This window comes from Salvelinus sp. IW2-2015, linkage group LG13, assembly GCF_002910315.2.
Source record: "Salvelinus sp. IW2-2015 linkage group LG13, ASM291031v2, whole genome shotgun sequence".
Classification (NCBI taxonomy): Eukaryota; Metazoa; Chordata; class Actinopteri; order Salmoniformes; family Salmonidae; genus Salvelinus; species Salvelinus sp. IW2-2015.
This window is the reverse complement of record NC_036853.1, coordinates 41,819,620-41,843,523: the sequence shown is the minus strand read 5'-3', so window position 1 is coordinate 41,843,523 and position 23,904 is coordinate 41,819,620. Positions and strand designations below refer to the sequence as shown.

Below are 23,904 nucleotides of genomic sequence, written 5' to 3'. Positions count from 1 at the left end.
TAACCGCTGCCAACAGTGATTTTAACATGTATCAACTCAGGGGAGTTAATACTTATGTAAATTAGATATTGCTGTATTCACAAAATTAGCAAAAATTTCTACAAACATGTTTTCACTTTGTCATTGAGTAATTGAAAAAATATATCTTTAATCCATTTTGAATTGAGGCTGTAACACAACAAAATGTGGAATAAGTCAAGGGATATGAATGTGGTTCTCCATAGACCCCCCGCCCTCCCAATGGTGAAGGAGCTACACACACACACACACACACACACATTCACACAGAGAGAGAAAGCGTTGAAATAAATATATGATATATTCTCTATACGTAACACCACCATCATAAGAAATTAGGTTGTTTAAGTTTTAACAAGTAAACTAGCAACTAATTGCTAGACAACGGTGGTAGGCCTGATCACTGACAACAATGAGACAGCCTATAGGGAGGAGGTCAGAGACCTGGTAGTGTGGTGCCAGGACAACAACCTCTCCCTCAATGTGAGCAAGACAAAGGAGATGATTGTGGACTACAGGAAAAGGAGGGCCGAACACACCCCTATTCACATCGACGTGGCTGTAGTGGAGCTGGACGAGAGTTTCAAGTTCCTTGGTTTCCACATCACCAACAAACTATTACGGTCCAAACATACCAAGAAGGTCATGAAGAGGGCACGACAACACCTTTTCCCCTCAGGAGACTGAAAAGATTTGGCATGGGTCCCCAGAAAAAAGTTATACAGCTGCACCATCGAGAGCATCCTGACCGGTTGCATCCCCGCCTGGTATGGCAACTGCTCGGCATCCAACCGTAAGGCGCTACAGAGGGTAGTGTGTACAGCCCAGTACATCACTGGGGCCAAGCTTCCTGCCATCCAGGACATATATACTAGGCTTTGTTAGTGGAAGGCCCAAAAAATTGTCAAAGACTTACCTTTACATTTCAACGCGCTATATTGCTGAACTTCAGCGATACAGATTGAATTGAAAACATTCTATAACTTCAGGCTGGATGCTCCTAATCCACATTAAATTACATGACAACATAACCAGTTTGTGGAGTTGTTGTGCAGGCTTTGTGTGTCAGCATAATCCAAATACTTCACTTTGTGTCACCTACACAGCACATTGTCACAGAATTATGTCATACATATTTTCAGAGTTTACCTATCTCAAATTCAACCAAATAGATTGTGATATAGCGACTCTGTATTGAAACATCAACTGCAAAAAATTGTCCTGTTTGAGATAGATAAATAGTTGGTTGGTTTTTCAACCAGGTCACCCATCCTGTTCTATATGGTATCGCATTGGTTCGTTTCAACATTTGCTACGTTGCATGACGGTTTGTACTGAACGATCGGCCATGCACCATTCTAAAACAGCCTTTGGGATACATTTGCTCCCGTTTGGTGGGTTTGGCAAGGTGTGGCCTGATCAGAATGGGCGTGACCAGTTGAAATTGCAAAACTTAGTTGGATTAAACGTTACACATGGTCCTGTCATATTGAATGGAGCCTGGGTATAGTACTGGTTGGGCGTGTAGAAACTTCTCTATTGTTCCTCTTTAGAATGCAATTCTGGAACAACAACAACAAAGGGACAATGGCACCCAACATTCCCTCCCAGAATGGTCAGAGCAGGTATTTTGTGACCTGTGATAAGACATGGAAACAAAGCAGCAATAGGAGGAGGAGGATGTGTGAACCACCTCCATACACTCCTTCTATAGTGTACTAGAAAGTTTTATCGTTTCCTTTGGCCCTGCTAGACATTGGAGAGTCTTTAAGCCCAAGGTAGTTATTCAAGACCAGTTAGGCCAGTACACTAGTACAATCTTACATAAAAAAGGTGCTAAGTACAACCATATACAGTAGGGTTCTTCGGTTTGTCCCCATATTAGATGCTATATTTATAATTATATAAAATATATGCAACAAATTTTCCACCTACAGGTTTCTGTGCCAATGCACCACAACAAATAAGCAAAGCATACTGACTTCGGGTGCTTCCACATCATCCCCACAGTTTGGATGCTGGAATTATATTTTTGGACAAACGTGAGCAGGTAGCCTACAAAATACTTTTGAAGTAGCCTAATCAGATTAAAACATTGTGACTGGTTGTCCAAATCTGAGAGAAATAACCGTTTTTGTGTGTATAGAAAATGTCTGGGATCTTTTATTTCAGCTCATGAAACATGGGACCAATACTTTACATGTTGCGTTTACATTTTGGTTCAGTATAGTTTAAGTATTCTCCTTAATCGATTTCCGTTCTGAATGCGGGTTGCGGGTGAATAAAAACTCCAACTGTTGGATATCCTAACTCTGTCTGGATTCCAATAGGAATTACACATAACTTTGCAAACCAGAATAATGTGACTTGCGGGCCTGATAAACCAGGAGTTTCCGAACACCACTGAGTTAGGGTAAAACTAGGCCATCAAAATAAGGCCTTATGATATATGTAATGTATTTTGTCAGATCGTTTTAATGATAACATTAGCCTAGGAACTCCCTTGGTGAAAGCCACAGGCCTTTTAAAGGAAAGACTTCAACAACCATGTCTGTGTCACTAACAAATAGCAAATACTAACAAATACAGTCGTAGGTGGTAACTCTACAAAAAGAAAAGGCACCCTGGGAAACATGAAAATTTGACTTTACACCATACACCATTTCATTACATTTCACTCCCATAGAGTGGCTAAAAATAAGAAACATGCAAACTGCTCTTTCTAGTATCACTGCTCTTTATTAAGCTTTACGTATCGGCCTCAAGGCCTTCGTCAGAGCTTTTGAGCAATGTGTGGGTTTCTTATTTTTCCTCATCTTACTCAACTGTTAACATGCACCTGCAACAAAGATAGCTCAGATTTGCGAATGCATTTTGATTTTTACTCCACTGTAGAGTGAAATTGTGTGATTTTCACCACAGTAGAGTGAGTGCATTTTATATTTTCTCCAGAATAGAGTGAAATGCCTATTAGTTCACTCCAGTGTATTGTGAATTTCACACAGCCAGTGTTTTCCCCCTACTCTGTATGGGTTACAGAAACACTGACATGTTAACATTTTAACCTTTTGAAAGTGTGACATTCCCTCTATTGATGCATATACACACTGCAAAAGTGTTACAATTAACACTACAACAAGTTATTTTAACACTTCCAATTTTAGTTGTAGTCTAAAGACAAGATTCAAATGACAATAGTCTGATGGGTGACAATATTGTCCATTTCCTGAATGAAGATACTGCAGCGCAGCGTAGCGTGGGTAATTGACAAAGAAGGGAACAGAGCTAATCAAAGAGCAACTTTTTCAAATGATCCTTCATACAAGTAAGACGTTTTGATTTCATAACCCATTGTTAAGAGCAGGTTCTACGGTTTCTAAAACACGTGCATTTGCCAAACAACTTAAAATTAAGGAGTGGGCTCCATTTTAAAAATATCACTGCTGTAAATTTACAGGGATGCTGTAATGTTTTACAGTAAGAAAAACAGTACTGTGAAATATTACAGCATTTCGGCTGTAAAGGAAAATTACAGTATTAAGCTGGGAACTCTGGTGCCAGGATAATGCTGTAAATGTACAGTGAAATTCCCTCTGAAATCTAAATGTAAGAAAAACAAAAATGTATTAAACATTTATTCAAATTGGTAACAACATTAACAAATTAACAACATAATTGACAATAGAAGTAACAGTTAACACATATGTAACCAAATAAGAGCGTCATTACGACCCAAATTTAAAAACTATATTGTGTGCCTGTGTGTGGGGGAGAGAGTGACAAAGAGAGAAAGGGAGATGGAGTTAAAATTGATATTGGGTACAATCCTAGATCAATGTTTAGGGTTAAATAGTTGGGTAAGGGGGTTCAGATGTTGTGAAACACAACGGGACAGTTGGGCAGGAGAGCATCCAGGAGACAGAAGTCAGCGCAGCATCAGGTGTTCCTCAGGGTCTCTGTAACAATCCTCCTCAGTTCTGATTTTGTTAGCTCTACTCACCCCAATCATAGAAAAAGAAAGAATAGAATGAGAGACAGAGAGCACCAGGACTGTTACTCGGAGAAAAAAGACAGGTGAAAAGGGACATATCAAGCTCATAACCACACATTGTGTGTATGTGTGTCTGCGTGTACTTACCTTCATTCAAACTCAGTGAGCTCTTGGAAGAATGTGGCATTGTAGGGGTTGAGAACAGCTGGCTTCCTCTGGGCCACTTTGTCATGCACTTTGTCCCATCTTCAGGTTTCATCATCTTGGGTTGATTTCGAACCTATAGCATATATCCAATATAGTTTATGAAATCAATTGAAGCATTGAACAAATACAAATAAGACAGCTAGATAGATACACATATTTCAAAACCTAGCTAACTAATAAAGCCTACACAATACTATAGCCTACACAATACCACAGGTTTTTAACCAGACTCACATTTTCTTTCTGTGACACCAAAGGTTTGCATACTACTGGTAAAAAATGATCAAAGACTCCAAACACCCAAGTCATAGGTCATGTCTACACTTGGCACTTACATGCGACTTCTGCTATCAGAAGATTGCATTGAAAAGACAGGTTTAGATGCACAAAAGTGGTCTGATTGTGTTCAGATCTGGTTGACCACTTCAGGCCTTTGATAAAGTAAGACTGCGATTTATCGATTTCGGTGAGTCTCTTATAAAATGTGTAATAGTAATGTAATGTAATCCCTCTACTTCTCATCACGTGTCTCCCTAACCTGCCACCACTCCCCCAGTGCTCTCTCCCTCTCTCTCTCTGTGTGGGTGTATCTGATTGTGTGAGTGGAGACAGGTGTGCTGGAGTCAGAGCAGATCCCCACCAGCTGCAACCTGTTCCATAATCAAGACCTCTACAAATACTCAGCCCTGCCACTTCCATGCTGCCAGATCGTAGCCTCTGCTCAGTCAGTCTGCAGTTCAAGCCATTTGTTCCTGCATAGATCTTGCTATCCTGTGGTGCCTGTTTTTCCTAGCCTGACGCTGCTTTTCTCTCCGCTACAGTTCCGTCCTCTCTGACTCTGGTCCCTGTCTCCAGTCCCTCGTCTCGTCAGTCCTGCTTCCCAGCCCTGGACCCCCGCTCTACTGCTTCCTTGGATTCCGCTCCGGACCTGCTTACCCTGCCCGTACTCCCCTTTCCCCGGTCGCAGCCTCAGTTCCTGGTTCCCTGCTACCCGTCCGAGCTCCCCCTGGCCTGCACCCCATCTCCCCCCGCTTTTCAATAAATACCTTGGTTATCTTTTCCCTGTCTCCTCATCTGAGTCTGTACTTGGGTTCACCTGCTCCACCCCACGTAATAGATGTGGGGAGACAGGTGGATCCACATGAAGACTACCAACCCCCTGTCAAAGCCAATCATCCGGAAACAGCAGCCTCCTCCGATCAACATGACAGATGTAGACTTCAAGCAAATGCTTTCCAGCTTAAGCCTTAGTTACCTCAACATAGATGCATGTCAAGCCAGCCAACCATCCAAGAGACAGCTATTGGAGCAGATAACTGAGTATGACAACATYTTCTCCAGACATTCACTCAACTGGGGAGAAGCAAAAGGGTCCTCCTGACTGATGATCGGCCCTTCTGCCTGCCCCACAGAAGAGTTCCCCCCATCCACTACCAGAAGCTGAGGCAGGTTCTCACAGAAATAGAAGAGACAAGGCTAATCCGCAAATCCATCAGTGATTATGCTTCAAATCAAATCAAAGTTTATTTGTCACGTGCGCCAAATACAACAGGTATAGATAGACCTTACAGTGAAATGCTTACTTACAGGCTCTAACCAATAGTGCAAAAAAGGTATTAGGTGAACAATAGGTAGGTAAAGAAATAAAACAACAGTAAAAAGACAGGCTATATACTCTAGCGAGGCTATAAAAGTAGCGAGGCTACATAGAGACACCGGTTAGTCAGACTGATTGAGGTAGTATGTACATGTAGATATGGTTAAAGTGACTATATGATGAACAAAGAGTAGCAGTAGAGTAAAAGAGGGGTTTGCGGGTGGTGGGTGGGACACAATGCAGATAGCCCGGTTAGCCAAAGTGCGGGAGCACTGGTTGGTCGGCCCAATTGAGGTAGTATGTACATGAATGTACAGTTAAAGTGACTATGCATGTATGATAAACAGAGAGTAGCAGCAGCGCAAAAAGAGGGGTTGGGAGGGCACACAGTGCAAATAGTCCGGGTAGCCATTTGATTACATATTCAGGAGTCTTATGGCTTGGGGGTATAAACTAATGAGAAGCATTTTTATCCTAGACTTGGCAATCTGGTACCGCTTGCCATGCGGTAGTAGAGAGAACAGTCTATGACTGGGATGGCTGGGGTCTTTGACAATTTTTAGGGCCTTTCTCTGACACCGCCTGGTGGAGAGGTCCTGGATGGCAGGCAGCTTAGCCCCAGTGATGTACTGGGCCATACGCAACTACCCTCTGTAGTGCCTTGCGGTCAGAGGCCGAGCAATTGCCATACCAGGCAGTGATGCAACCAGTCAGGATGCTCTCGATGTTGCAGTTGTAGAACCTTTTGAGGATCTCAAGACCCATGCCAAATCTTTTTAGTTTCCTGACGGGGAATAGGCTGTGTCGTGYCCTCTTCACGACTGTCTTGGTGTGTTTGGACCATTCTAGTTTGTTGTTGATGTGGACACCAAGGAACTTGAAGCTCTCAACCTGCTCCACTACAGCCCCGTCGATGAGAATGGTGGCGTGCTCGGTTCTCCTTTTCCTGTAGTCCACAATCATCTCCTTAGTCTTGGTTACGTTGAGGGATAGGTTGTTATTCTGGCACCACCCGGCCAGGTCACTGACCTCCTCCCTATAGGCTGTCTCTTCATTGCCGGTGATCAGGTCTATCACTGTTGTGTCGTCTGCAAAGTTAATAATGGTGTTGAAGTCGTGCCTGGCCATGCAGTCGTGGATGAACAGGGAGTACAGGAGGGGACCGAGCACACACCCCTGGAGAGCTCCAGTGTTGAGGATCAGCGTGGCAGATGTGTTGCTACCTACTCTCACCACCTGGGGGCGGCCCATCAGGAAGTCCAGGATCCAGTTGCAGAGGGAGGTGTTTAGTCCCAGGATCCTTAGCTTAGTGATGAGCTTTGAGGGTACTATGGTGTTGAACGCTGAGCTGTAGTCAATGAATAGCATTCTCACATAAGTGTTCCTTTTGTCCAGGTGGGAAAGGGCAGTGTGGAGTGCAATAGAGATTGCATCATCTGTGGATCTGTTTGGGCGGTATGCGAATTGGTGTGGGTCTAGGGTTTCTGGGATAATGGTGTTGATGTGAGCCATGACCAACCTTTCAAAGCACTTCATGGCTACGGACGTGAGTGCTACGGGTCTGTAGTCATTTACGCAAGTTTCCTTTGTGTTCTTGGGCACAGGGACTATGGTGGTCTGCTTGAAACCTGTTGGTATTACAGACTCAATCATGGACATGTTGAAAATGTCAGGGAAGACACCTGCCAGTTGGTCAGCACATGCCCGGAGCATACGTCCTGGTAATCCGTCTGGCCCCGCAGCCTTGTGTATGTTGACCTGTTTAAAGGTGTTGCTCACGTCGGCTACGGAGAGCGTGATCACCCTGTTGTCCGGAACAACTAATGCTCTCATGCATGCCTCAGTGTTGCTTGCCTTGAAGCGAGCATAGAAGTGATTTAGCTCGTCTGGTAGGCTTGTGTCACTGGGCTGCTCGTGGCTGTGCTTCCCTTTGTAATCTGTAATAGTTTGCAAGCCCTGCCACATAAGATGAGCGTCGGAGCCGGTGTAGTATGATTCAATCTTAGCCCAGTATTGACACTTTGCCTGTTTGATGGTTCGTCGCAGGGCATAGCAGGATTTCTTGTAAGCTTCCGGGTTAGAGTCCCGCACCTTGAAAGTGGCAGCTCTACCCTTTAGCTCAGTACAAATGTTGCCTCTAATCCATGGCTTCTGGTGGGGTATGTACGTACAGTCACTGTGGGGACAACTTCCTCGATGCACTTATTGATAAAGCCAGTGACTGATGTGGTGTACTCCTCAATGCCATCGGAAGCATCCCGGAACATGTTCCCGTCTGTGATAGCAAAACAGTCCTGTAGTTTAGCATCTGCTTCATCTGACCACTTTTTTTATAGACAGAGTCACTGTTGCTTCCTGCTTTAATTTTTCACCACTGGTCATGGTGTGGAAGCAGGATGGAGGCCTGCAGGTAAGCACGGATTTCAGATGGCTGAATGCAGTGAAACTGTAACGACGCCCACCCGCTACCTCATCAGGCCAACTGTCCGCCAGCTCTAGAGGGCAATGCATTCCTCAAAACCATGGACCTCCTTTGTGGGTTTTACAACATTCTCATGTGTGAAAATGACAAGAAGTTCACTGCATTCACGACCCATATGGGACTCTACGGGTACAACAGGATGCCACAGAACTCTGCAATAGGGCTGTGGTGGTCATTAGATTTTGTCAGCCGGTTATTGTCATGCAAAAGACTGCTGGTCTCACGGTAATTTACTGTTGATTACCATAAACACGTTTAGCATCTCCAGGCCTCCATGTATACAAGCTGCATACAAGCCACATACAAGCGGCTGATGCGTTCCTTTGGAACATCTACATTTAAAAAAAGTCAAAAAYAATTTAAGATACACAATCACAATAAAACCATTATTTATTTTAGTCAGGTTTAAAGAAACCTTAGCTGAGAAGATATGCTTATACAGGGCTTGCGAAAGTATTCACCCCCTTGGCATTTTTACTATTTTGTTGTCTTATAACCTAGAATTAAAATTGATTTTTTGGGGGGTTGTATCATTTGATTTACACAACAAGCCTACCACTTTGAAAATGCTAAATATTTTTTTGTGAAACAAACAAGAAATAAGACCAAAACCTTGAGCGTGCATAACTATTCACCCCCCCAAAGTCAATACTTTGTAAAGCCACCTTTTGCAGCAATTACAGCTGCAAGTCTCTTGGGGTATGTCTCTATAAGCTTGGCACATCTAGCCACTGGGATTTTTGCGCATTCTTCAAGGCAAAACTGCTCCAGCTCCTTCAAGTTGGATGGGTTCTGCTGTTGTACAGCAATCTTTAAGTCATACCACAGATTCGAACACCAAACATGTTTGCTTATTTTTTTCTTTAAGCAATGACTTTTTTCTGGCCACTCTTCCGTAAAACCCAGCTCTGTGGAGTATACAGCTTAAAGTGGTCCTATGGACAGATACTCCAATCTCCGCTGTGGAGCTTTGCAGCTCCTTCAGGGTTATCTTTGGTCTTTGTTGCCTCTCTGATTAATGCCCTCCTTGCCTTGTCCATGAGTTTTGGTGGGCGGCCCTCTCTTGGCAGGTTTGTTGTGGTGCCATATTCATTCCATTTTTTAATAATGGATTTAATGGTGCTCCGTGGGATGTTCAAAGTTTCTGGTATTTTTTTAGAACCCAACCCTGATCTGTACTTCTCCACAACTTTGTCCCTGACCTGTTTGGAGAGCTCCTTGGTCTTCATGGTGTCGCTTGCTTGATGGTGTCGCTTGCTTAGTGGTGTTGCAGACTCTGGAGCCTTTCAGAACAGGTGTATATATACTGAGATCATGTGGCAGATCATGTGACACTTAGATTGCACACAGGTGGACTTCATTACACTAATTATGTGACTTCTGAAGGTAATTGGTTGCACCAGATCTTGTTTAGGGGCTTCATAGCAAAGGGGGTGAATACATACGCACGCACCAGTTTTTATTTTTATATTTTTTTATATTTTTTTTAAACAAGTTTTTTATTTTTTTTGCTTCACCAATTTGGACCATTTTCTGTATGTCCATTACATGAAATCCAAATAAAAATCCATTGAAATTACAGGTTGAAACATAACAAAATAGGAAAAACACCAATGGGGATGAATACTTTTGCAAGGCACTGTAAGTCCCATGCCATTACTTTATATTATATGATTTTATAGTAAGAAGAATATAATTCAACTTAGCTGAATAAAATAAAGAAAATTTTCCCATTCTGGAGCGAGTGCGCAAATGAAGTGGCTATGTTGAAAGTAAAAGTGATCACTTGAAGCAAGTAATATATACTTGATTTACTGTAGAGCTACAGTGCATTCGGAAAGTATATAGACCCCTGACTTTTTCCACATTTTGTTACGTTACAGCTTTATTCTAAAATGGATTAAATAATTTCCCCCCCTAATCAATCTACACAGAATATCCCATAATTGTAACTTGTGTCGTCGTCGGATGAGGAATAATCGGACCAAAGCGCAGCGTGGTGAGTGTTCATGCTCTTTAATTAAACGGAACACTATAACAAAATAACAAAGAGAATGAACGAAACTGAAACAGTCCTGTCAGGTGCAGAAACACAAAACAGAAAAGAACTACCCACAAAGCATCGGTGGGGAAAAGATACCTAAGTATGGTTCCCAATCAGAGACAACGATAGTCAGCTGTCCCTGATTGAGAACCATACCCGGCCAAAACAAAGAAATACAAAACATAGAAAAAAGAACATAGAATGCCCACCCAAATCACACCCTGACCAAACCAAAATAGAGACATTAAAAGCTCTCTACGGTCAGGGCGTGACAATAATGACAAAGTGAAAACAGGTTTTTAGACATTTTTGCAAATGTATTAAAAATTAAAAATACCTTATTTAAATAAGTATTCAGACCCTTTGCTATGAGACTCGAAATTGAGCTCAGGTGCATCCTTTTTCCATTGATTATCCTTCAGATGTTTCTACAACTTGATTGGAGTCCACCTGTGGTAAATTCAATTGATTGGACATTATTTGGAATCGCACACACCTGTCTATATAAGGTCCCACAGTTGACAGTGCATGTCAGAGCAAAAACCAAGCCATGAGATCAAAGGAATTGTCCTTAGAGCTCTGGGACATGATTGTGTTGAGGCAYGGATCTGGGGAAAGGTGCCAAGACATTTCTGCAGCATTGAAGGTCCCCAAGAACACAGTGGAAGAAGTTTGGAACCACCAAGACTCTTCATGGAGCTGGCCGCCAGGCTCAACTGAGCAATCGGGGGAGAAGGGCCTTGGTCAGGGATGTGACTAAGAACCTGATGGTCACTCTGACAGAGCTCCAGTGTTCCTCTGTGGAGATGGGAGACCTTTCAGAAGGACAACCATCTCTGCAGCACTCCACCAATCAGGCATTTATGGTAGAATGGCCAGACGGAAGCCACTCCTCAGAAAAAGGCACGACAGCCCACTTGCAGTTTTCCAAAAGGCACCTTAAGGACTCAGACTATGAGAAACAAGATTGAAATCTTTGGCCTGAATGCCAAGCGTCATGTCTGGAGGAAACCTGGCACCATCCCTACAGTGAAGCATGGTGGTGGCAGCATCATGCTGTGTGGATGTTTTTCAGCAGCAGGGACTGGGAGACTATTCAGGATCGAGGAAAAGATGAACGTAGCAAAGTACAGAGAGATGCTTAATGAAAACCTGCTCTAGAGCGCTCAGGACCTCAGACTGGAATGAAGTTCACCTTCCAAAAGGACAACGACCCTAAGCACACAGCAAGACAACGCAAAAGTGGCTTCGGGACAAGTCTCTGAATGTCCTTGAGTGACCCAGCCAGAGCCCGGACTTGAACCTGCTCTAACATCTCTGGAGATACCTGAAAATAGCTGTGCAGCGACGCTCCCCATCCAACCTGACAGAGCTTGAGATGATCTGCAGAGAAGAATGGGAGAAAAAACCCAAATACAGGTGTGCCTAGCTTGTAGCATTATACCCAAGAAGACTTGAGGCTGTAATTGTTGCCAAAGGTGCTTCAACAAAGTACTGAGTAAAGGGTCTGAATTCTTATGTTTGAAAACATTTCTAAACCCTCTTTTTACTGTGTCATTATGGGTTATTGTGCGTAGATTGATGTTGACATTTAGACGCTGGGGTAAGCACTCAGGCACTATTTCAAAGAAAGGGAAGAAAATCTATACAAAAGCTTATTCAGAATAATTAGGGTTCTTTGATGAACCTTTCTTGCCTTCCAAAGTATCCTTCTTGCCTTTGGAACAATCATCAAAGAACACTTTCTCCCTAAAATGTTTTTTAGGATGAAAAAGGTTCTAGGTAGAACTCTTTTCCTTACAAAGAACGTTTGTCTTCCAAAAAGGGTTCATCAGATAAAAACAGTTATTGGCAGAACCCTATCCCTCCGCAAAGAACCGTTTTGGAACCCTTTTTTCTAAGAGTGTAAACTGAAATGCACTCTAGTGCTTTGTATTGGAACAGGGTGTCTCATGCTCAGAGAGAAACAAACACACCTCTTATGTTTTGTTCAATCACTCTCACAAACTCATTATATCTACAAATGTAAAGTTTTTGAACAACAACAACAAATACAACTCCAACAACAATCAGCTCTGCAGCCAGTGTGACAACATTTGTTCAATTAATGCCATGGAAATGTCCACAACATACAGTTTCATGGTCCTGTTCAAATCAGGCTAAAGTCACGTGTTGGCTAAGAATTTGACCTAAAGCTCGTACTTACTCCACATAGAAAGGACATAAGAGAGGAGATCATATGAGTTATTTTGAGTTTTTCTTCATCTGAGGCTGAAGTCACCAAGTGAAGGATGTCGCCCATTGAGCACCGGAGGTGTTGACCAGCTGACATCACAAGGGACGTCAGAGGTTTGTTGAAGGTCATTTAAACTGAACTGACATTGACTTTCTAAATCTAGGGCAGGGGGTTCATTCCATTACTGCATCCATCTTGATATTCAGTGGCTTCCTTTTCTTGTTTTATTGTCTCCTTTCCTATACTGATGTGAAAGAACAGGGACAGTTGAAATCAGATTCAAAGTGAGGAGCGCCATTTTGTATTCACCACCTATCCTTTGTCTCTTCAGGTCAGCCCATGTGAGTAGGAGACGGGGTGAGGTAGTGTTGGGCGAGTAACTGAAAGGTTGCTGGTTTAAATGCCCGAGCCGACTAGGCAGAAATATCTGTAGATGTGCACTTGATCAAGGCACTTAACCCTAATTGCTCCTGTAAGTCCTTCTGGAAAATATTGTCTGCTAAAATGTTTAGAAATTAGGCCCTTTTCGACTATTGAGATACACCCTAGAGTTCTGTTTTCTAGGCTACTCTCCTCTTCGTGGGGGTCAAAGCTGAGCTCTTTGGGTCGTGCAAAAGTGCTGTCCTATCTGCTTTTATAGGTGGGGAATATGGTTTGATATGAATTGGAAAATGTTTGCCCAATGTGCATCCAATTTTTTTAATTTTAATTTCACTCTACATTATAAACGTAATAGCATCATAAATGTGGATTACCTACAGAGGTGGTAAGAAAGATCTGATCACAATGTGTCTTTAAATCATCTACACCTGTCTAAAAATGTGGGCACAATCAGAATGTTGACAAGACCAGGACAAAGAGTCCATGTTAGCACCAGTTATAAACAGGGCTACTCCATTGCCCACTAGTGATTGGTAATGTCGACCCAGCAGTGCTCAGTGAACAAATTACATGCAAGTGCTATTTATTTAGTCTAAACGTGACAGCCAGGCTGTTATTGCGAAACAGCAAAGGCTTTAATTACGAAACAGAAATATATAATAGTCTACTACACGTGACGGATCTAGTCACAGCCTCTTTCTCAATAAGCCTATACTTGCTTTTCAAAGACGCATCAAGATCAATCGTCTCACATTATCTAACTTGGCACACACTTATATATAAACCACCTTTTCTTCTCTTAAGCACGTGAAGTCCATTGTACATTCTGTGGTGAAATGGGCGTGTTTTGGGGACTGATGCAAATAACCCTCAGTTGGTATAAATAGTTTCTCTRCAAGCATTTCCCTCAGGCTAGTGAATGCATCTGAACTGAGCTGATCTAAAAGACACACTCAGCACAATGTAAGTAGAAATGATAGGTCATCATTGCATTGATTAGGYTTGTTTGATTTGTTATGGTGTTAAGTAATTAAAGGAAGAGTGATTTGTATAGAAATAGAAATGTGTAATAACACAGTTTCTGTCTTTTAAAGTATTACAATATTGCAATCTTAATGAGTTAGTTTTGTGTACTTTAGGTTTTCAAATCAAATGTATTTGTCACATGCGCTGAATACAACATGTGTAGTAGACTTTAGAGTGAAATGCTTACTTCCGAGCCTTTCCCAACAATGCAGTTAAAATATAAGAATAATTTGCAAAATAAAAAAGGAAATAGTAACACACAAAAATAACTATAACAAGACTAAATACAAGGAGTACTAGTACCGAGTCATTGTGCAGGGGTAGAATGTTGTTAAGGTAATATGTACGCGTAGGTAGGGGTAAAAGTGACTAGGCAATCGGGATAGATAATCAACAGAGTAGCAGCACCATATGTGAAAAGTGTGAAAGAGTATGAAAGTGTGTCTATGTAATGACACTGACTCTTTGTGTGTACTTTAGGTTAATGTGTTGACACTGACTGTTTGTGTGTACTTTAGGTTTTTAATGTGATGACACTGACTGTTTGTGTGTACTTCAGGGTTTATTTGGCAGGGTTGGTTGGCTTGGTTCTCATCTTGACTGCTGAAGCCAGAGTTGGGTAATATAATACACTTCTGTTATTACTTTCCACACATCATAACCACGCGTTTCAGAATAATACTGTTTGTATGAATGAACAGTATCCGGGCTAAATCGTATGCTATTGTTCTTTATTGATTTGTTTTCCACTGTTTCCTTTAGAAACTCTTCTGAGTCTCGCTTCTGCACAGAGTCAAAGGAATGTCTGCTCTATGATCTGGTGTGCAAGAATGACGATTATGAGGTCAGTCTTGTGCAGCACAAATTAATGGCACATTGGGGCTACAATTTATGAGTATGTTTCACCACCTTTTTTGTGACCAATTTTTTTATGTTTAGTTGTTGTTCAGGGTAGCAGATACAAAACAATAGCATTTGCATTAAAATATATCAAGTCAACAACATGATGATCATCATTATCATCCCCATTTTGGTTATCGTATTGGGTTTCGGTAATCTGAAAAATGATGTAGATCAGTTCTGCAGGGTTGTAGATCAGTTATGCCCTTTTCGCGCAGTCTCATCCTAATCCCGTGCCCAACATCTGCAACTCAAATACACTCTACAGCAGAGGACTCTTGAGTGAAGGTTTGTGCCTGTGTTACAGGTGCGCCACTATGACTCAGTGAAATGGGTGTCAACAGATGAGGAAGCATACTTCATGGACATGGCCACCTACACTGCCTTCAGGAGACTCTTCAACTATATCACCGGATCCAACAAGGCTGGTGTGTGTGTGTGTGTTGTGTGTGTGTGTGTTGTGTGTTGTGTGTTGTGTGTGTGTGTGTGTGTGTGTGTGTGTGTGTGTGTGTATCAATCTATTTGTGTGTGTGTGTGGATGCACGTGGAATCTGTTTCCATGCGTGTGTTTTAACCTGGTAACAAGTGCTACACAGATCTTTTTGAAGAGAAGAAGAAGACGTGGGGGTCGTCTGTCTTCACCCTCAGCTTCCTCCTGCCGTCTACCCATCAGATGACTCCTCCCCAACCCACTGATGACAAGGTAAAACCAAATCCTAAATAGACCCTACGCCCTATGCACATGATCTGAGAGGATTTGATTGGTATAAGCAACATGGTGAAACTTCCACTTAGCCTATCAGAGGGCAATTACCATATTGCGGACACCTGTCAAAAACCTGTAAACCTGACACAATGACATCTACATCGGTAGCCAGGGGTCTGTAGTATTTGTGTGTTTTATTGAGTGTGTTTTTTCAAATACTTAAGCTGAGCTCAATTGTGCTTGCCTGGCTCAATGGCGCCAATGGAATAGTCCCAAAAGTAAAAACCTCACCCACCTGGCACTTTAGAAAAACTGAATCTAAGTTGAACATAATATGATTGTCTATCAGACCTGGGTTCAAGAAGTATCTTTCAAATACTTAGATATAGCTTTTATAGTGTCAGGTGGGCAGGGTTTGCACTTTTGGGACTGTTTCATGGCGCCATTGAGCCAGGCAAGCTCGATCGAGCACAGCTTAAGTATTTGAAAAAACACAAATACCATTTGAAACCATGTCAAGTATGTCATGTTTTTTTAAAGACCGCTGGTTAACAATGTGGATGTCATTGTGATTTCCCCGTACAGGTGTACTTTACTGAGATGCCAGACATGAAAGTGTACGTGAGGAGCTACGGTGGATGGATGATGTCTTTGACATCCAGTGTAAACTCCATGCTGCTGAAAAGGCAGCTAGACAAAGTCCAGGCCACCTACAACAAAGACTACCACTATGCTGTGGGATATGACAGGTGGGAGCACAGATACAAATCTTTCAATATACTCATATCCAACATCTAACCAAATTCCACCAAAATACTTTTTCAAACATACTTTAATATTTTGTGTGTGTCCTTCAGCCCAAAGAAGATTCTGAACAGGCACAACGAGGTGTGGTACATTGTTGAGGGAGAGCCTGTGTGCCCTACCTCCTCCTAAACATCCTCCTCCACTACTGCTGAGTCTGGCATTACTGCTTTGAAGAGGACCAATTGGAGTAGCAATGGTAGACTGAGAACATCTGAGAAAATGTGGTTTGGGGACAACAACGATATTTACTAAGAGATGTGTCCTTGATCTAGTGGCACTGTAATCCAAAATCAATATGCCACATGCTATAGAGTGTATACACACGGCATGTCTTCACATTTTCTCATACTTATTCAGGGTTCAATTTGTTAGAGAGGTGACGAGCACCCCCTAGACCTGTGATTCGAACTCTGTACAATCAATAGTGAATATGATTTGGAACTTTTTCTCAATAAAATATGAATTGTGTCTGTGTTGAGTTTGTTTCCTTAAATATATGCCAAACAAATCCTCTACAGCTCTTTGGTCATACTCAAGTGGTGGTGAATACAGTATGATTATAATGAACATAAAATCTTGGGTAATTTCGTCAGATACCATGTTTGTTACATAGTCTGCCCAATGACAGATTACAATGAACATTACAAATGAACATGTTACATTTTAGTCAGTTAGCAGACCTTCCTCTCTACTTTGTTTCAGTCACTCCTTTCACAAATACAGTGAAGTCGTGTACAGTGAACACTATACACCGTTCGCCATTCAGTGGCGCCGTTAATAACGAGGTCATGTTCTAAGAAGAAAACTTCTCAAATACTTCAGATAAGTAAGAAAACAGATCAAGTATACTCTTAGAAAAAAGAGTTCCAAAAGGGTTCTTTGCAGAGGGATAAGGTTTTACCAAAAACCGTTTTGATCAGAAGAACAATTTTTGGAAGACAAGGGTTCTTTGATGATTCTTTGGAAGGCAATAAGGGTTCTACATAGAATCAYACACAGTTGAAGTCGGAAGTTTACATACAATTAGGTTGGAGTCATTAAAACTCGTTTTTCAACCACTCCACACATTTCTTGTTAACACACTATAGTTTTGGCAAATCGGTTAGGACATCTACTTTGTGCATGACACAGTCATTTTTTCCAACAATTGTTTACGAGACAGATTATTTTCACTTTTAACTCACTGTATTCACAATTCCACGTGGGTCAGAGTTTACATACACTAAGTTGACTGTGCCTTTAAACAGCTTGGAAATCCAGAAATGATGTCATGGTTTTGAAGCCTCTGAAAGGCTAATTGACATCATTTGAGTCAAATTGGAGGTGTACCTGTGGATGTATTTCAAGGCCTACCTTCAAAATCAGTGCCTCTTTTGCTTTACATCATGGGGAAATTGTAAGACCTCCACAAGGCTGGTTCATCCTTGGGAGCAATTTTCCAAACGCCTGAGGTACCACGTTCATCTGTAAAACAATAGTAGTATAAGTTAAACACCACGGACCAGCAGCCGTCGTACGCTCAAGGAAGGAGACGCGTTCGTTCTGTCTCCTAAGAGATGAAGTACTTTGGTGCGAAAATTACAAATTCCAGTCCCAGACAACAGCAAAGGACCTTGTGAAGATGCTGGAGGGAAACAGGTACAAAAGTATTCTATATCCACAGGTAAATACGAGTCCTATATCGGACTTAACCTAAAGCGCTCAGCAAGGAAAAGTCACTGCTCCAAAACGCCATAAAAAAGCCAGACTATGGTTTGCAACTGCACATGGGGAAAAGATCATACTTCTTTGGAGAAATGTCCTCTGGTCTGATGAACAAAAATAGAACTGTTGGGGCATAATGCCCATCTTTATGTTTGGAGGAAAGGGGGAGGCTTGCAAACCGAAGAACACCATCCCAACCATGAAGCACGGGGGTGGCAGCATCATGTTGTGGGGTGCTTGCTGCAAGGAGGGACTGGTGCACTTCACAAAATAGATGCATCATGAGGAGGAAATTATGTGGATATATTAAGCAACAATCTGAAGACTTGGTCGCAAATGGGTCCGCAAATGGGTCTTCCCAAATGGACAATGACCCAAAGCATACTTTAAAGTTGTGGCAAATGAACTTAAGGACAACAAAAGTCAAGGTATTGGAGTGGCCATCACAAAGCCCTGACCTCAGTCCTATAGAAAATTTGTGGGCAGAACTGAAAAAGCGTGTGTGAGCAAGGAGGCCTACAAACCTGACTCAGTTACACAGCTCTGTTCAGGAGGAATGGGCCAAATTTCACCCAACTTATTGTGGAAGGCTACCCAAAATGTTTGACCCAAGTTAAACAATTTAAAGGTAATGCTACCAAATACTAATTGAGTGTATGTAAACTTCTGACCCACTGGGAACGTGATGCAAGAAATGAAAGCTGAAATAAATAATTCTCTCTACTATTATTCTGACATTTCACATTCTTAAAATAAAGTGGTGATCCTAACTGACCTAAGACAGGGACTTTTTATTAGGATTAAATGTCAGGAATTGTGAAAAACTGAGTTTAAATGTGTATGTATACACATAAGGTGTATGTAAACTTCCGACTTCAACTGTATATACACACCTGTTCTGAAAGGCCCCAGAGTCTGCAACACCACTAAGCAAGTCGCACCACCAAGCAAGCGGCACCATGAAGTCCAAGGAGCTCTCCAAACAGGTCAGGGACAAAGTTGTGGAGAAGTACAGATCAGGGTTGGGTTATAAAAAATACCAGAAACTTTGAACATCCCACGGAGCACCATTAAATCCATTATWAAAAAAATGGAAAGAATATGTCACCACAACAAACCCACAAAGAGAGGGCCACCCACGAAAACTCACRGACCATGCAAGGAGGGCATTAATCAGAGAGGCAACAAAGAGACCAACGATAACCCTGAAGGACCTGCAAAGCTCCACAGCGGAGATTGGAGTATCTGTCCATAGGACCACTTTAAGCCGTACACTCCACAGAGCTAGGCTTTACWGAAGAGTGGCCAGAAAAAAGCCATTGCTTAACGTGTTCACCAAAAGGCACGTGGGAGACTCCCCAAACATATGGAAGAAGGTACTCTGGTCAGATGAGACAAAAATGTAGCGTTTTAGCCATCAAGGAAAATGCTACGTCTGGCACAAACCCAACACCTCTCATCACCCCAAGAACACCATCCCCACAGTGAAGAATGGTGGTGTCAGCATCATGCTGTGGGGTGGTTTTCATTGGAAGGGACTGGGAAACTGGTCTCAAGAGAAATTCTTGAGGGAAACCTGTTTCAGTATTCCAGAGATTTTAGACTGGGACGGAGGTTCACCTTGCAGCAGGACAATGACCCTGAGCATACTGCTAATACAACACTCGCGTGGTTTAAGGGGAAACATTTAAATGTCTTGGAATGGCATAGTCAAAGCTCAGACCTCAATCTAATTGAGAATCTGTGGTATGACTTAAAGATTGCTGTACACCAACAGGAACCCATCCAACTTGAAGGAGCTGGTGCAATTTTGTCTTGAAGAATGGGCAAAAATCCCAGTGGCTAGATGTGCCAAGCTTATAGAGACATACCCCAAGAGACTTGCAGCTGTAATTGCTGCAAAAAGTGGTTTTACAAAGTATTGACTTTGGGGGGTGAATAGTTATGCACGCTCAAGTTCTGTTTTTTTGTCTTGTTTCTTGTTTGTTTCACAATAAAAAACGATGTTGCATCTTCAAAGTGGTAGGCATGTTGTGCCAATCAAATGATACAAACCCCCCAAAAATCTATTTTAATTCCAGGTTGTAAGGCAACAAAATAGGAAAAATGCCAAAGGGGGTGAATACTCTATCAAAACTCTGACCCGAAATAGTGTTGGATTTTATCAACTACTTTGATTTGTTTTGTGAGCAACCTCAGTTCTCAAAAAGGGATGGCTTACACCTGAATAGAAGAGGAGATAGATTGCTAAGTTCTAATAGTGCAAATATACTAAACAAGTGATGGGATTTCAGTCCTGGCCCTCAACAGGTAAACCTTATTGGTTCTTGTATCTTATACCATTTCAAGCCAGACCTACRGTATTTTTAAACAAGGGGTTACCTTCTGAACATAGTCAGTCTCTAGCGCAAACATGCTATCTGATCTGAAATCCCGCAGCTGTAGCTTTGGACTGATTCATGTAAATACCAGAAGTTTGATTTCGAAAATTKATTTTATAGTAATTCTGGCTTCTCAAACCAACACAAACATTCTGATAATCACTCAGTCTTGGTTAAATATAACTGTGCCGGACTCTGATGGAGTCCGGCACAGTGTTTATAGGTCTGCCAGAGGTAATGTTTATAGGTAATGTTTATAGGTCTGCCAGAGTTGGGGGTGTCGCCATATTCATAAAGAACAACTTAAATATTTATGGGTCTATTTCCACCTCTGCCCTAAGCAGTTTGAATGTCTAGTATTTAATGTGGGCTTTAGTAGTAATCCCTAGCTAACGCTAGTGGGAATTTATCACCCTCCYTTGGCTCCCCCATGTGTTCTTAACAAATTGTCTGACTTGCCATCTAAGTATGCAAAATCTGAATTATTAATAACAGGTGATCTTCACCTGGATTGGTTGATGMCAGTGTCAGATAGACTAACATATATTTGTACTGAGCTAAACTTAACTCCGCTGATAACTCAACCAACCTGCCCCAACTTTAAACACCCTGATAAATCTACTATTTTAGATATTATTCTGCCTAATGCCCCCTCATAAGTATATATGAAGCGAATTGGACCAACAATTGGGTAGCGAGTCAGTTCAGCCCCCCTTTAAATCAACTTCCCGTAGATTGTGGAATAGCAAGAATTAGAAGTGCAAACTTGCGRCACCAAAGCTTAGTGGGAGTTTGACTGCAACGGTGCAGACTGCCTCCATTTGAAGTGAGTGACTTACGCCGAATTTCAAATATGTGTGTGTAGGGTGGGACTAGTAGTGCAGGCTCAGAGGCTATGGAAACATAAAANGTAGTGCAGGCTCAGAGGCTATGGAAACATAAAACATATATTCCGTCTCGCTCTGTTTTGGAAGAACTCACTGATGTGACATGACTGGATCTGTGAAAGCTATGCAAGAGAACCTTTGCTTTCACCTAATTGTCCAATCAGGTTAGATCAGTGACTAAATCAAGGAAATGAGGAAGGAACAATTAAAAGGTGTTGAACAGGTACATGCTCACTGGGAGTTGTACCTTAGGTCCCAGGCCAGTCCAGCCCATCTTCGGATCAATGYCTCTCTGGTAGACCGCTTGGAACTCTGCRAGGATTATGGGATAGTTGGCCTCCAAGACCTCAATGTCATGTCGATGGGCGTCACGTGGGAAAAAGGGAATGCTAGGGACATCTGGGAGGAAGAAGAGATGAGGCTTTTGGATGGAGGAGCGATCATTTAATGTGGCCTGAGAAAGACAAATCACAGAGAAAGAACTAAACATTAGACAGTGGTTAATACATTTTTATTGTAATTGTTTTGCACTGAGGATGAAAACAAACAAACAAAATTATGCAACGGATGTTTTGTATTATTTATCTTTTTGCTTTCTTTACTTTAAATCCCAACCACCAGGACACCAAACACACACCGAGTGGCTGGAAGCAACAAATAGCAGCACCCCTTAAGCAAGTTAGGGATTGTCTTGCTCAAGGGCATAACAGTAGTCCACACTTAGGAAAGAGAATTCTTCAAGGGTTCTTTGGTAAGGCTGTTTTTGTAAACAGCTGAGGGATATCACAGGAKAAATGTAACCACTCTCAAATTCATAGAGCTACAGATGCAAGCACTGGCAATTAGTTTTGTTTTGTTTATTTCTCTTTGTGATTTTTACCCCCTTTTCTCTCCCCAATKTCATGATTATGATCTTGTCGCTACAACTCCCCAACGAGCTCAGGAGAGGCAAAGGTCAAACCATGCATCCTCTGAAACATGACCCACCAAGCCACGCTTCTTAACACCCACTCAACCCGGAAGCTAGCCACACCAATGTGTCAGAAGAAACATTCACCTAACTAGGACTACGCTGGGCCAATTGTGCGCCGCCCTATGGGACTCCCATTCATGGCCAGGATCGAACCCCAGGCTGTAGTGATGCCTCAACACTGTGATGCAGAAACTTAGACCGCTGAGCCACTGGGGAGCCCCGGAAATTATAGTTTTGATCATGTTTTGATGTTATACAGTGTTTGCATTCTAGAGTGTGCATTATTTAAGTGATAATGCCCTCGAAGCCGGTGTTTGGAGGAGATATGAGCACGGGTGTTGTTAGGTCCGTGCCAATATATCCTCCAAACACCGGCTTCAAGAGCATTATCTCTTTTATACAACGGGTTACCAACATATTCAAATAATGATATTCAAATCWAATTTTTATTGGTCACATACACATGGTTAGCAGATGTTAACGCGAGTGTAGCAAAATGCTTATGCTTCTAGTTCCAACCACGCAGTAATATCTAACAAGTAATCTAACAATTTCACAACAAACAATAAGTATTTTGGTTCACTCATCCCTGTTTCCTCATCTGAGTCTGCTCTTAGGTTCCCCTGTGTCGCTCCGCTTAACACCAACCCATTCGATGCGGGTGGAGCTATGTCTACATAAGGGTGCTAATGTCTTTTTTAAAAGACATAGCTTGCTAGCTAGAGACATAAGAAAGTAGTTGTGGTCAGTAGTTGTGTGGTTGTGGTCAGTAGTTGTGGTCAGTAGTTTGGTCAGTAGTTATGTGGTTGTGTTGGAGGTTTTTAGGGCCCTACAGTATAGACATGGTCAGTAGTTGTGGTCTGTAGTTGTGGTCAGTAGTTGTGGAAGCGTAGTTGTGGAAGCCATTGTCATTACCACAGTGCTGCCACTCTCACTCATTGGACACATGCATTCGACACTCTTCACACACTCACATTTCTCAAGCGTTGAAAGAAGTATTGCTTTTATTTTCAAATTAATCCAGTGCATTAAGTTTTCAACTCTGACTCCAAATCGTTTTCTTAATCGGAGCTCCATGCGCTGCAATTCTACATCACCAGCATTGTAACCAATGCTTCCCTTGGACTGCTGTGCAGATGAAATATCAGTGGGCGCAGAGAAGCAGGAGATTTTCTCTGGCTTTTGGCCAAGTGAGACAGTAGCGTCCCGCCTAAACTCAGATTTTTGGATATAAATATGAACTTTACAGAACAAAACATACATGTATTGTGTAACATGAAGTCCTATGAGTGTCATCTGATGAAGATCATCAAAGGTTAGTGTTTAATGTTATCTCTATTTCTGCTTTTTTGTTACTCCTCTCTTTGGCTGGAAAAATGGCTGTGTTTTTCTGTGGCTATGTACTGACCTAACATAATCGTTTGGTGTGCTTTCGCTGTAAATCCTTTTTGAAATCAGACATGTTGGCTGGATTCACAACAAGTGTAGCTTTAATTTGGTGTCTTTCATGTGTGATTTCATGAAAGTTAGATTTTTATAGTAATTTATTTGAATTTTGCGCTCT

General features: G+C 42.0%; 2 protein-coding genes across 2 annotated transcripts in view; one reads left to right on the top strand and one right to left on the bottom strand.

Annotated features, from left to right (window-relative positions):
• The first annotated feature begins 13,825 nt into the window (after positions 1–13,825).
• LOC111971875 (heme-binding protein 2-like) lies at positions 13,826–16,863 on the top strand. The gene is made up of 7 exons (XM_023998668.2): positions 13,826–13,919; positions 14,542–14,601; positions 14,745–14,826; positions 15,190–15,333; positions 15,469–15,585; positions 16,174–16,337; positions 16,446–16,863. Coding segments are annotated over exons 1-7 (648 nt in total). The 5' UTR covers positions 13,826–13,917; the 3' UTR covers positions 16,525–16,863.
• Positions 16,864–21,572: 4,709 nt separating this feature from the next.
• LOC139028566 (aspartate beta-hydroxylase domain-containing protein 2-like) overlaps positions 21,573–23,904 on the bottom strand; it is an 18,379-nt gene continuing 16,047 nt past the window's right edge. The window contains exon 2 of the mRNA XM_070446327.1: positions 21,573–21,821. Within this exon, the coding sequence (XP_070302428.1) occupies positions 21,573–21,821 (249 nt within the window). The remainder of the gene's footprint in view (positions 21,822–23,904) is intronic.